General features: G+C 36.1%; 1 protein-coding gene across 1 annotated transcript in view; it reads left to right on the top strand.

Annotated features, from left to right (window-relative positions):
* ano5a (anoctamin 5a) overlaps positions 1-13,670 on the top strand; it is a 35,278-nt gene extending 21,608 nt beyond the window's left edge. The window contains exons 13-19 of the mRNA XM_073831479.1: positions 300-478; positions 2,589-2,686; positions 2,889-3,019; positions 4,406-4,611; positions 6,228-6,430; positions 6,516-6,621; positions 11,470-13,670. Of these exons, the coding sequence (XP_073687580.1) occupies positions 300-478; positions 2,589-2,686; positions 2,889-3,019; positions 4,406-4,611; positions 6,228-6,430; positions 6,516-6,621; positions 11,470-11,715 (1,169 nt within the window). The 3' untranslated portion in view covers positions 11,716-13,670. The remainder of the gene's footprint in view (positions 1-299; positions 479-2,588; positions 2,687-2,888; positions 3,020-4,405; positions 4,612-6,227; positions 6,431-6,515; positions 6,622-11,469) is intronic.
* The last annotated feature ends 1,180 nt before the right edge of the window (positions 13,671-14,850 follow it).

Here is a 14,850-nt window from a genome sequence, read left to right as displayed (position 1 = left end):
TTAGCAAATAGATGGGACTCCCAGCCTCTTTTATCACCTAAAACCTTAAAAAAATCCTAAAAGTAATATTGTAGTTTTTTGTTAAATATAATACATGCAAAAATATATAACATTACAAATATATATATATATATATATATATTTAACTAGTCATCCTCTAATTCCTGATTTGTAAATAGATCATTCTGATTTTTTCCAATCAATTCATGTGTTAATTTTTCAATTACTTTTTTCAATTTCCATAATATGAATATTTTTGTATACTACGTATTTTAATTCACTTATTCTTCTGTCCACAGAGGTTCCCAAAACCCATGTGGAGTACGAGAACAAGCTAACGGTGAAGATGTTCCTCTTCCAATTTGTCAACTACTATTCATCTTGCTTTTACGTCGCCTTTTTCAAGGGCAAATTCGTGGGTTATCCTGGGAACTACGCCTACATGTTCGGCGAATGGAGTGGACTGAGAAATGAAGAGGTAGACCCATTAGCCTTTCAAAGTTTTGAAAGCTTTGATTAATTTTCTTTCCCTCCGTGCCATTATTTTACTTTTAAACCATTGTTATGCATTCCCTTACCAAAAAGAAGTATACTGCAAGTTTATTTTATTAAGTATACTTAAAAACAGCGTTTTTGCTTGCAGTCTCTCCTCTAATAAGCTATTTTTTTAAATATTTAATTAATATTTATTAAACTTATTAATAAATGGTTATTTATTGAACATATTAATAAAATTTTGGGTTCATTTTAAGCAAGAAATATGGTTTTAAGCATTAGTTAAGTTAAATGAAACTGCCCAGAAGGTTTGGTTAAACATTTAACTCAACTTCTTGGTCAAAACAATCCAATCACTGGATTTCTCCATATTTCACCCAGCACTGGGTTGTTTTTAACCCAACATTTTCAGAGTGTCCCTTTGTAGCAACAAACAAAATATGCATAATAAAAAAGCTAAATTAAGATTTTTTTATTTTAAGCCATTGCACAAATGATGAGAAACATCTGTGTGGTGTTGAATGGTGTGTTTTCTGCTCATAAAGCATATTATCTTTGACATCCCTTAACAAAAATAATTATACTTTAAGTTTACTTTATTAGGTGTACTTAAGTAAAGTTCAAGTATATTTGTGACCCTGGACCACAAAACCAGTCATAAGGTTAAATTTTACAAAACTGAGTTGTATACATCATATGGAAGCTCAATAAATAAGCTTTCTATTGGATGTATGGTTTGTTAGGATAGGACAATATTTGGCCAAGATACATCTATTTGAAAATCTGAAATCTGAGGGTGGAAAAAAATCAAAATACTGAGAAAATCACCTTTAAAGTTCTCAAAATTAAGTTCTTACAAATGCATATTACTAATCAAAAATTACATTTTGATATATTTATAGTAGGAATTTTACAAAAAATCTTCATGGAACATGATCTTTACTTAATTTCCTAATGATTTTTGGCATAAAAGAAAAATCTATAATTTTGACCCATACTTAACTATTTTTGGCTATTGCTACAAATATACCCCAGCGACTTAAGACTGGTTTTGTGGTCCAGGGTCACATTTGTAAGTATACTTTATGTAGTATGTATATATCAGTGTATTAGTAGTAAACTTTGAAGTGTACTATTTCAGTACTCCTTGGGACTAATTTGGACCACTTTCTAATATATAAAATTATACTTTTAAGTATACTTTATAACAGTTTAACAGTAGTAAACTTTGAGTACACAACTAGTTTACATCTATGCTTCTAGTTTGTACTGCAAGTACACTAAAAGTGAACTTATAGGTATATTGATAGTTTACTAATTAAATAATTTTTAGCATTTTAGTACACTTTGAATGATGTTACAAAACATCATAAGAAATAACTACTTGTAAAAAAAAATTCTAGCTTCATGCATAATTTTTTTTTTTATAAACACTTGAATGTGGGTAAGTTTCATAAATAAATAAATAAATAAATAAATAAATGTATTTATTCATGATAATCAAAACATAGATTGAGTCGATCAACACCCCAAAGCTTGACCATCATTATTATCTCTTCATGAATCAACATTTTATTCCATAGCGTTACACAGTTTTCCATATCTATGGTTTTGATGCTGTTTTATGTCTGACGATTGTGTTAGATTACATGTGGAAGCATCTGTTGTTTCAGTTTCTTCTTCACTTGTGTTTTAGAAATTCTGTACAGAAGATGTGTAATAGCGCAAATAGTATAGCTCAAATATATTTAGACTTTTTTTTAAGTGTAAGTCAAGTATACTTAAATGTCATTTTAAGTTAATTTTACATTATAATGAGAAGTATATAAAGCACATTTCTGAGAAGTACATAAAAAGTAGACTGAAAGTATACTTTCCTATTTTAATTAAAAAGAAGTATACTAATAGCACGCTTGAATAAACTTCTTTTTCGTAAGGGTTTGTTATTGTCATTGGATCTCTAATTTATATTATATGGTTATAGAGTTTAATGGCAATAAGAAAATGTATATGATCATATAATATTATACTTTTATTTAGTAGATCAGCTTTAAGTTATTGTTTATTCATGATTATCAAAATTGTGTTTTCAGTGCGAGCCAGGCGGCTGTTTGATTGAGTTAACCACTCAGTTAGTGATCGTGATGGTGGGTAAACAGGTGTGGGGGAACATACAGGAGGCTCTCGTCCCGTAAGTCCACATGACATGATATAATCACACAGGATGACGTTCATAACTCATTATTTGTTGCATGACCAGGGCATGTATTTAGTGCCTATTTTGATGATAATAAATTATTTAGACCCACTTAATGTGTCCCTCTGCATTTGTATTTATTTATTGTAAGTGGGTGGTGTTTTATGTATTTCTGTCTCTATGTCTGTGTGTGTAGCTGGTTGCGTAACTGGTGGGTAAGCAGAAGCGCTAGGAATCATCCGGAGAGTCTGTACAGCCGCTGGGAGCAGGATCATGACCTGCAGTGCTTCACTCAGCTCGGCCTCTTCTACGAGTACCTGGAGATGGGTGAGTGTACAGTACATCAGTGTCGAACATTGTTTAACCCTTTCAGTGGTGAGTTTAAAATATTCTAGTGGACCCCCGAGAGTGAGTTTTTTTTAAGCGACCGTTATTTTAGAACGTTCGTCCTTATTGTTTCCATGGCGACGCGTCAAGCTTGTCACGTGACACAACACAGCCACAATAACACTGTATGACGGATAGATCGCTTTAATTTCGTTTTTCCTTTTTTATCCAGAATACTCACACACTTGCTTACCATACCATGAACTATCTAATATTCCGATTCACAAATATGTTTGAATTAGTATGATTCGTCGTTTAAAACCCTATGTAAATGATATGGATCGTGATTTGAAACGTGAGATGGGCGCGGCCATGTTTGCTCGCGCTGCAGTTCAGAGAGTCCTGTCAGCCGTATTTACAGCACATATACATTCATCCGTTTCTCCCGAAATACATGCAAGTAAGTGGCTGGTGAACTAGAAGAGGAATAGAGTGAACCTTTTAGTTACTTTTCCTATGTGTATGTGATAGAAATAAAACACATCGGCAAATTATATTTGAATAGATGGTTATTTGCTGCTTCCATAGACCTATGTGTGTATTTTACAAGCTCTTAATGTCTCGTTTTACTAGTACTTATGTGTATTTAAATGTCTGAAACTTAAAATAAGCGTTATGTGGTTAAAAACACTGCATAGTTGTGATTGTATGACAAGTGCAGAGCTCCGCCGTCTCTGGCTCAGCGCCAGCCATCGCGCCAAAGCGCAGTTTGAATTTGTCAGCTGCGTGACGTCACCGAACGTTCTAAATCCCATATGTGGGACTGTACTCCCAGGGGCACAGAAATTAGAATCCCATATGTGGGACCGTACTGCTCAAAGGGTTAACTACATTACCATACAATATAATATATAACAATTCATAACGTATAAAAAATCTGATCAAAGTTAAACAGCAGTACAATACTTTGAATGCACCGAAGAGCACTGAATATCTATACAAATGTTTCCTTTTTAACAATTAGTTCCCACAACTTACTAGTTTGTTGCTAGTTTTAAGTTATCCTCATTACAGTCCTGTCATACTTTATTCATACTATGCAAAAAGGACAATGACTTTATGAAATTGTGTACAGGAGTTAGTAAAACTTACCCACAATTTCAGTAAAACAAGAAAACAAATTACTAAATCGTGCTGGCGTATTTGTAATTTGAGGGAACAAATGGTTAATTTGTGGCCACAACATAAATATTTTTTTTCTCTCACATGTCATGCCCTGGGGCTCCGCACACCAGCGACTTCTATGAACAAGCTTTCAGCCTGCAATAACTCAAAGTTCCTGACAGATGGTGCTGTAGTTAAAATCATTACATCCTTGTTTTGCAGTTATCCAGTTTGGCTTCATCACCCTGTTTGTGGCCTCTTTCCCACTGGCTCCTCTGCTGGCTCTGATGAATAATATCTTGGAAGTGCGAGTGGACGCCTGGAAATTCACCACTCAGTTCCGCCGACCCGTGGCATCCAAAGCGCACAGCATCGGCGCGTGGGATGAGATCCTCAACATGATTGCTGTTTTCTCAGTGGTCACCAATGTGAGTCTGTTGTAATACTGAGTCAGGAATCACTTGAGTTGGTTAAACCATTCAAACTGATAGTTCAGTGAGTCTTTTTGACTGATTCATTAAAAGAAACAATGTAATCGCCACAAACGTTATTTGAAGCGCCAATTACTTTCAGAAGATGACGTGCTCTATTTTGATCTTTAGCATAGACATCAATATTTAAATCCAAACTATGACCTTTAACAGACTGTGATAATATGAATAACTATATTTAAAAAGACTGTTTGTGAAGCTGTTTTTACATAAACATGATGACTGCCCTCTCTCTGTCAGCGGCAAATACAGATTTTAATGTTCCGGACTTTTTCAAAGGTTTAATAGACATTTAGAAATGAGATCGCGTGGCTGTTTGAACGATTTAACGATTAATCCGCTGTAGTATATTTGCTTGTGTTACAAACAAAACTAAATAATTTTGCCTAAAACTGATGCAGTAGCCTAGATTTAATGCAGGTGCTGTTCAGGCCGCTGTCTTTATTTTTCCGCCATGGGGTGAGAACGTAATGATTACGAAAACGATTATTTATTTTTGATAATTAATATTTTATTTTGGTTAGTTTTTCAATAAAAGTTGTTAGTTTCGATTCAGTCTATTTTTTCATTTATTTTGACGTTTTTATTTTATTTCAGTTTACGAAAATGTTTTCTGATCAATAGTTTTCGTTTACAAAAATAACCTTGGTCTGATTTTCCCCAAAATTGTCTCAGATCATCTTCAGACCATGCTGGCAAAAAGTTATGGAATTCAAGTTGATTAGTCAAACCGTTCTCGAATAACACAAGAACAAATTCTACGAAAAGCATGCAAAATTGGATGTGAGGCTAAATCTCGAATTGGCTGTATCTCTGCAAAGCTTTGACATATTGACATCAAATTGTGTATATGCCCTTGTCTACTCACCACGCCACATACATTTGGTGACAGTGCCACCTACTGGTCAAGAATAATAAGCTGTTCATTAAAAATTATGACATTTCTAAAAATGCGAATAACTTGTGATTGCATTAGTATTGCAATGAAACTGGTTTCAAAATATCCCTTGGCTCATGCCAAAAGCATACATACTACTTATGCCATAGTTGGCCGAACTTCCTGTCTGCCTTTTTGATTTATGTTTAATGATTTTTTTGTCGATAGACCACACCATTTTTGTATAGCAATGCAACAAATTTGAGCCATGATGCCAAAATGACTCTGAGGCTTTATCTCTACAAAGTTTTGACATATTGACACCAAACTTTGTGTGTGTCATTGTCACTTCACACTGAACACACCACATCGACACAGCGCCACCCACTGGTAAAAAGTGATAATCTGTTAAATCATTTTACTAGTGGTTGTTTTTATGATTTTTTTCATCCATTTTAACTAAAATCATTTTAGAATGGCTTCAGTTGCTCTTTGCTTTAGTAGCTCTGATGCTTGTGTGCCTAGTACTTGGCCCCGTAATTGCTGCTGCAGCTATGTTTTCTAATAAATCTGTAGCCTCAAATTTACTTACAAAGTGGTAATGGAGCATGTCCTGAACAGAAATATCAAAGTAGGTTATGTAACAGCATTAAATGCCATTTGTTTTGTCTTTTAGGCTTTCATTGTCTCATTCACATCTGACATGATCCCTCGGCTGGTGTACAAGTATGCATATCACGTAGGTTCTGATAACAGCATGGAAGGATACATCAACAACAGCCTTTCGATCTTCAATATCTCTGAGTTCCAACCCCAAAACCGCCCAGAGGACGACGAAAACCCGGATTGGTTCAACAGCTCCAGCATCACCACCTGCAGGTATTGTTGTGTATTTTTGTGCTGTATTTTTTTTTTTAATTGATAGAATTAATGTAACACTGACAAACATGTGTGGATGTTGTAGGTACCGTGATTACCGCTACCCTCCAGGACACGAGAAGCAGTACGCCCATACCATGCAGTTCTGGCACATTCTTGCTGCTAAATTAGCATTTATCATCATTATGGAGGTATGGGCTCTTCAAAATCTCTTCATTCTTGTGTCAAAAATAACTACACGTTTGCATACTTTTAAAAAGAAATAAAACACTTAGGGTTAGGGTAAGGTGATACAATATACTTAATTGCAAACTAAATGTGAAGTGTCAGACACTTATTTGCATGTTAATTGCAATTTAATTAAAATGTATTATAGTGTCTTTTAAGTGGTCTTTATTTCATTAGTATTTTAATAGATATATACAGTGAGGTCAATAAGTATTTGATCACCCTGTGATTTTGCAAGTTCTCTTACTTAGAAATCATGGAGGGTTCTACAATGTTCAGCATAGGTGCATTTCCACTGTGAGAGACAGAATCTAAAAATAAAAACCCGGAAATCACATTGTATGATTTTTTAACAATTTATTTGTGAATTACTGTGTCAAGTAAGTATTTGATCACTTGAGTCAAAAAAATTTAATATTTGGAACAGAAGCCTTTGTTAACAATTACAGAGGTCGAACGGTTCCTGTAGTTCTTCACCAGGTTTGCACACACTGCAGGAGGGATTTTGGCCCACTCCTCTATACAGATCTTCTCTAGATCTGTCAGGTTTTGGGGCTGTCACTGAGCAACACGGAGTTTCAGCTCCCTCCAAAGATTTTCTATTGGATTTATGTCTGGAGACTGGCTAGGCCACTCCAGAACCTTGATATGCTTCTTACGGAGCCACTCCTTGGTAGTGTTAATTTCGTCACCTATTTTTAATTTAGTCTTAGTCTTAGTCTTGTGCCAAATGTCCTTGTTAGTTTTAGTCATATTTAGTCATTCACATATCTTTTTTTGTTAGTCAAGTTTTAGTCGACTAAAAGTCTCGTCATTTTAGTCTAGTTTTAGTCAAAAGAAAACTCAAGGTATCTTAGTCAAGTTTTAGTCGACTAAAAGTCTTTTAATTTTAGTCTAGTTTTAGTCAAAAAAGAACTCAATATATTTTTGTCTAGGTTTAGTCAAAAAATTGTAGTCTTTTTTTAAAATAACACATTATTACTGAGATTATTACTGATACACATTTCAGCAAAAAAAGTGTTTCACATATCTCAAACATTGGTTAAATGTCATAATTACCTGACAAAATACACTTGTTGAATGATTTTTGTTGAATGCAAATGTTAAATGTGTCTGGTTTTCAATTTCTGATTTAGGAGACACATTCACAAATGATTAACCCTTTCAGTGGTGAGTTTTAAATATTCTAGTTTTTTTTAAGCGACCGTTATTTTAGAACGTTCGTCCTTATTGTTTCCATGGCGACGCATCAAGCTTGTCACGTGTCACAACACAGACACAATAACACTGTATGACAGATAGAGCGCTTTTATTTCGTTTTTCCTTTTTTATCCAAAATACTCACACACTTGCTTACCATGCCATGAACTATCTAATATTCCGATTCACAAATATGTGTGAATTAGTATGTTTCGTACTTAAAACCCTATATAAATGATCTGGGTCGTAATCTGTAACATGAGATGGGCGCGGCCATGTTTGCCGTTCAGACTCAGAGAGTCCTGTCAGCCGTATTTACAGCATTCATCCGTTTCTCCCGAAATACATGCAAGTAAGTGGCTGGTGAACTGGAAGAGGAATAGAGTGAACTTTTTAGTTACTAAGCCTATGTGTATGTGATATGAATAAAACACATCGGCAAATTATATTTGAATAGATTGTTATTTGCTGCTTCCATAGACCTATGTGTGTATTTTACAAACTCTAAATGTCTCCTTTTACTAGTACTTATGTGTATTTAAATGTCTGAAACCTAAAATAAGCGTTATGTGGTTAAAAACACTGCATAGTTGTGATTATATGACAAACGCAGAGCTCGTCCGTCTCTGGCTCAGCGCCAGCCAGCGCGCCAAAGCGCAGTTTGAATATTTTAAAGCCGTAACAGCTGATGAAAAAGCAGAGACGATTGTAGACGAAAATGAAGAGAGATTTTATCTTAGTTTTTATTTTATGCAAAACATTTTCGTCTCGTCTTTTTTCGTCAACAATAATGCATGTTAATTTAGTCTTAGTCAGCGTTTTTGGACAGTGGTGCAGTCTTGTCATCGTCTCGTCTTAGTCATGAAAAAAAAGGTCGTTGACGAACATATTTCGTCTCGTCTCGTCTGACGAAATTAACACTACTCCTTGGTTTTCCTGGCTGTGTGCTTTGGGTCATTGTCATGTTGGAAGACCCAGCCACGACCCATCTTTAATGTTCTGACTGAGGGAAGGAGGTTTTTGCCCAATATGTCACAATACATGGCCCCCGTTCGTCCTCTCCTTAATACAGTGCAGTCGTCCTGTCCCCTGTGCAGAAAAACACCCCCAGAGCATGATGCTTCCAGCCCCATGCTTCACTGTAGGTATGGTATTATTGGGATGATACTCATCATTGTTCTTCCTCCAAACACTGCAAATGGAGTAAAAACCAAAAAGTTCTATTTTGGTCTCATCTGACCACATGACTTTCTCCCATGACTCCTCTGGATCATCCAGATGGTCCCTGGCAAACTTCAGACGGGCCTGGACATGGGCTGACTTAAGCAGGGGAACCTTCCGTGCGATGCAAGATTTTAAACCATGAGGTCTTAGTGTATTACTGATAGTAGCCTTGGAAACGATGGTCCCAGCTCTCTTCACGGCATTGACCAGCTCCTCCCGTGTAGTTCTGGGCTGATTCTTCACCGTTCTTAGCATCATTGATACCCCACGAGGAGAGATCTTCCGTGGGGCCCCAGTCCGAGGGACATTGACAGTCATCATTAGCCTCTTCCATTTTCTGACAATTGCTTTAACAGTTGTTCTTTTTTCACCAAGTTGCTTGGCAGTTGCCCCGTAGCCCTTTCCAGCTTTGTGAAGGTCTACAATTTTGTCTCTTGTGTCTTTTGAAAGCTCTTTGGTTTTGCCTTTGTTGCTACTTAGACTTTGGCTGATTGTGGGGTGCACAGGTGTCTTTATGACAGCTAACAACCTCAAACAGGTGCTACTAATTTAGAATCATGAGCAAAGTGTAGCTGGACTATTTAAAAGCAAAATAACAGGTCTTTGAGGGTCAGAAGTCTGGCTGATAAGCAAGTGATCAAATACTTATTTGACACAGTAATTCACTAATAAATTGTTAAAAAAAATCATACAATGTGATTTCCGGGGTTTTTTTTTTAGATTCTGTCTCTCACAGTGGAAATGCACCTATGCTGAAAATTGTAGACCCCTCCATGATTTCTAAGTAAGAGAACTTGCAAAAGCACAGGGTGATCAAATACGTATTGACCTCACTGTATATATTTTTTTTGGAAAACATACTTTTAAGATTTGAAGTACACTACACTACAAGGATGATGTAGCACAGAATAGCAGATCCAGCTCTGGAATATTTAAATATTCTAATTGGAAAATAGTTAAGTGTACTGATAAAGTCAAGTAATTATTTGTTAAGGCCCCTTTGTAATCCAAACAACGTACAGTTATTCAGACACCTTCAACATTTCTCACAATTTCACAGTTTGTTGGCTATAGTTTAGAAAATGGTAATATAATATGACTGTCAATACTTTGTTGACCAATTACCAAGCAATGCTTAAGTTCAGTCTGTGGTGTAAAAAGGTCACATTAGCAATTAAAGAAAAAATACTTAAGCAAAACTTGGTCTGGTCAAAGTGTATCAGTTTTACTGGTAGTCCACTGTATGAAGAATACTTGGCTTTAATATGTCACATTTAACTTTATTTTACTATCCTCACTTACGACATATACTCTGTTATTAAAAAAATGCTTCTTGATTGTACATCAGATTTTCCCACTCATTATGAAAGGGTCAAACTAAATTCAGAGTAACGCAACTACAGCAGTAACACGTTTGTGTTGGTTGAATATAGGCAATTTAATAGCTTGTACTAGGGATGCACCGATACGAATCGGCCGATCATGCTTGCGCGTTTTGTCAGTAAAGCCGGTTCTGTAATCAGCGGTAAATGCCATCAGGTGCGTGATTTCACGTTGAGCCGTATATACTACACACAGCCGTTGTTTACCGACGAGCTGCGCAAATCAATGTTCATTATCAGTGTGAATGTGCGCAGCTCGTCAGTGAACAACGGCTGTGTGTAGTATATACGGTTCAACGTGAAATCATGCACCTGATGGCATTTACCGCTGATTACAGAACCGGCTTTACTGACAAAACGCGCAAGTGATCGGCCGATACTTATCGGTGCATCCCTAGCTTGTACGGTTCAAGATGTAGTTATGAAAGTAAATCTAAAATATTTCATATTGAATGCATTGTTTAATTCTTATACTAATATTTTACTTATTTAAATTGCAGTGAACTATAAGTATTTAAATAACCCTTATAGGCTGTTTGTGTCTGAGCTTATTTGTTTTATTTTAATGACTTTCTGCACTTGCTATACCTATACCTACTTCACTGCGGTAAAAGTTTGTTATACTAGTAATTTTATAATAAATCGAAAAGCAAGACTTGGAAAAAACGAGGTAGTTGAAATGGCCGCTGCAGCCAATGATTGATCCTCTGCTGCCATCTGTTGGTTATATGAGTAATTTCATGTCATTTTCATCTTAAAAAAAGTCATTGTTTTCCGCGAAAAGACATATTTTTCATGTCGCCCTTATAAATAAAAAGTGAATCTTTGAAGTGAATTTGATTGCACAGCTGTAGAGTTGAAAAATAATAAAGGCTTTAAAATATTACAAGATTTTAAAAATATGTTCATGACTATGAAGGCAAGCTATTGATTATCAAGACAGCTATTAAGATGTCGTTGAAGAGAAGCATGTAATTAATGTATTAATACTCTTCTTCTCTCCAGCATGTGGTGTTTGTGGTGAAGTTCTTTGTGGCGTGGTTGATCCCTGACGTGCCGTCAGAAGTGAAAGCTCGTATAAAGCGTGAACGCTACCTCATCCAGGAGTACCTGCACGACTACGAGGTGGAAAAACTCAAAATCCAGCTCAGCCAGAACAGCCAGAACGGCCAGAACATCGAGCAGTGCACATGTCCCACCACAGCCGCCATGCCAGTGACACTAGAGGTTTTATCGGACTGTCTGACCTAACACAGGCCTGCCTGACCTCTCCTGACCTTGACACTAGGTTAAAGGCTTTCAATCAGCTCATATCCAAAATCACGTGCCACTGGTTCCTAATATCTCATGGTTTATGTTGGATTATCTTTTCAAACCACATCCGTTTGCTTGGGGTATTCCTCGATATATCGCTCCCATATTATGTCTCCCTCATTTTCAGTCATGTAACTTCTAAGAGATGGCTACATAAAGGAAAAGTTTGTATAATAGAATTAGAGATGTGAAGTATAATAAGACATACCAGTTTCTATCTTTGCAGAAAGACACTTGCACTCGTCAAGAACAAGAAGGTTTTCTCACACTTTCCACATCGTTGTTCTCTGCTGATGTTGCCAATGTCTCTATAAGACACTACAAACATACAGTACAGACTGTTTATGATCTGTGTGAAACACTGTGTCAAAGTCTGGCAGCTGAAACACGTCAGTCAACACGTCAAGCTTAGATTTCAGCCCAAAACCACAGGGTGAAATATAAACTGGACATTTCAGGTTCTGACTGTCCTTCTCACAGCGTCAAAATATAAGTACTCAGCGATAAATGTTATTGTTTAGAATGCCTTTAAGCCACCAAAGATAAAAAGCCTTAACATCATAGACATATGCATGGATCATTCACATTATTTAAAATTAGACATAAATATTAAACACTTCTATTTACTGTATGCTCAGATGTACAAAGAAATTCTAAAAAGGGTTTTCAGATTTTTTGTTTCTTTTTTTTTTTTTTTTGTTTAGTAAATGTAGTGTATTTTATTTTATGATCAAAATTGTATAATATTTAAGACAGGCACTCACATTATTTTGCAGTATTATTTCATAGCCTGATGCAGCACCAAAACTGATTTCTAAAGCTTCCTATAATACTACATTTATTTTATTTGCTGGAAATTGTATGCAAAACGAGGTTCTCTGCCAAAAACACGTAGATACATATATAAACATGCACACTACACAATGCTGTTTGGGTAATGAAGGCGGTGAATCTCACGCTATTTATGAAGCCGTTATCACTCTGTGTTCATAGTTAAAGATAATCTGCACTTTAAAGCTTTACAGGAAACAAAATCCTCTCAAAGCCAAAGTTGCTCCGGTGATTTGAATGGCAAAGCTCATATCTTTTTAATGTGCCTTTATCTAAATACAATATCCATGCTGGGTGTTTATTTGTGCTTCCTTTCCAATTGATTTACTGTGTTGTCCTGGTCAGAAGGACAGTGTCACTTTGAGTTTATGTTTTGCACAAAGCACTTATTGAGGAGTAATTTATCTCAGTGTTATTAAAGCATTTACAAAATTATAATATGCCAATTGGATCATTCATTTGGCATTGGACAAAAAGCTTAATAAACTTCAAATCAAAAAGTTATAATGAGGACCATAAGCAGTTTGACATGTATATATGCAAATGATGATGGGAAATCATATGCATTTTGCTGTAATTCGTGACTTGAATATTTAAGTTGGAAATCATGATATTGTTCTGTAAATGTTTTGTTTTCAGTCTCTGGTTCAAATATGAAGAATTGAGTCACTGTTTTGTCAGTTGTAGAACTGTTATTCATACAAATGTATGCTGTTTGAATATTTCACTGGTTTATGTAGCTGACAATCTGCAAGCTGTGCTATGAGGTGAAAAGCCATTTATCATTAAAACATTCTGACCTTTTTGGCATTTCAGCTAGATGTTGAAGTTCTAGAGCTGTTCTGTGTGATCAGATGATCAACCATTATGCCTTAACCTTTATCTGTGTTTTCCTTTTACTTTTAAGTTGAATTAATGTCTGTTTTATGCATGGTTATTTTGGATGTGGATATGAATCTAAGTGTGTGTTTCTCTACTGCTCATGTACCACAAATGTACTCAGTTTTTAATCATTTAGGCAAACTGTTGTCACCCAAATAAACTATTGAATCCATCAGAGACACAGGGGTCATTGACTATTGTGAACATTGCTTTGATTCATATGTCAGTTGTAGGGGGTTTGACAGAGGGTAGGATGATTATATTTTAAAGTTAGTTGCATAGTTGCTCCAAAAGACTCACTCCGTAATAATGGACAGCTTGTTAATATTGTGTAGGTCCTCCTTGTGCAGCCAGAACAGCTCAGATTCATTGAGGCATGAACTCCATAGGACCTCTAAATGTGTTCTGTGGTCTCTGGCACCGAGACATTTAAAGCCGACATTGCATTAAGTTTATTTATTTTTTTTATTTTTTTGTATTTTAATATGTTCCTTGAGGTTTACGTATAATGTTATATACAGTATCTCACAAAAGTGAGTACACCCCTCACATTTCAGCAACCATTTTAGTATATCTTCTCGAGGGACAGTACTATAGAAATGAAACTTGGATATATTTTAGAGTAGTCAATGTGGAGCTTGTATAGCAGTATAGATTTACTGTCCTCTGAAAATAACTCAACATACAGCCATTATTGTCAAAATAGCTGGCAACAAAAGTGAGTACACCCTAAGTGATAACAGCAGTATGTTGTTTAACCATGCAAAGCCACATGTCCTATTCATCATGCTTATGTTTTTGTCTGCTTGACAAACATGTGTATCTTGTATAAGAGCAAGTATTACATTTCTCTCATACTGACCACTAGATGTTCAACATGGCATCTCATGGCAAAGAACTCTCTGAGGATTTGAGAATTAGAATTGTTGCTCTCCACAAAGATGGCCAAGGCTACTAGATGTTCAGTAACACCCTGAAACCGAGTTACTCTACAGTGGTCAGGGTCATACAGAGGTTTACCAAGATGGGTTCCATTCAGAACAGGCCTCGCAAGGATCGATCAACGACGTTCTGTGCGTCAGGTGCAGAACCTGGCTTCAGAAAAACAGATGCATAAGTGCTGCTAGAATTGCTTTAAAGGTTGCAGAAGTAGAAGGACAGCTTGTCAGTGCTCAGACCATACGCTGCATACTGCAACAAGTCGGTTTGCATAGGTGCCGTCCCAGAAGGAAGCCTCATCTGAAGCTGGCCCACAAGAAAGCCCACAAATGGTTTGCTGAAGACAACCTGTCTAAGTGGATGAATTACTGGAACCATGTCCTGTGGTCTGATGAGACTATAAGATAAACTGTTTGGCTC

The sequence above is a fragment of the Garra rufa genome, chromosome 25 (assembly GCF_049309525.1).
Source record: "Garra rufa chromosome 25, GarRuf1.0, whole genome shotgun sequence".
In the NCBI taxonomy this organism is placed as follows: Eukaryota; Metazoa; Chordata; class Actinopteri; order Cypriniformes; family Cyprinidae; genus Garra; species Garra rufa.
This window is presented reverse-complemented; position numbering and strand designations above follow the sequence as displayed.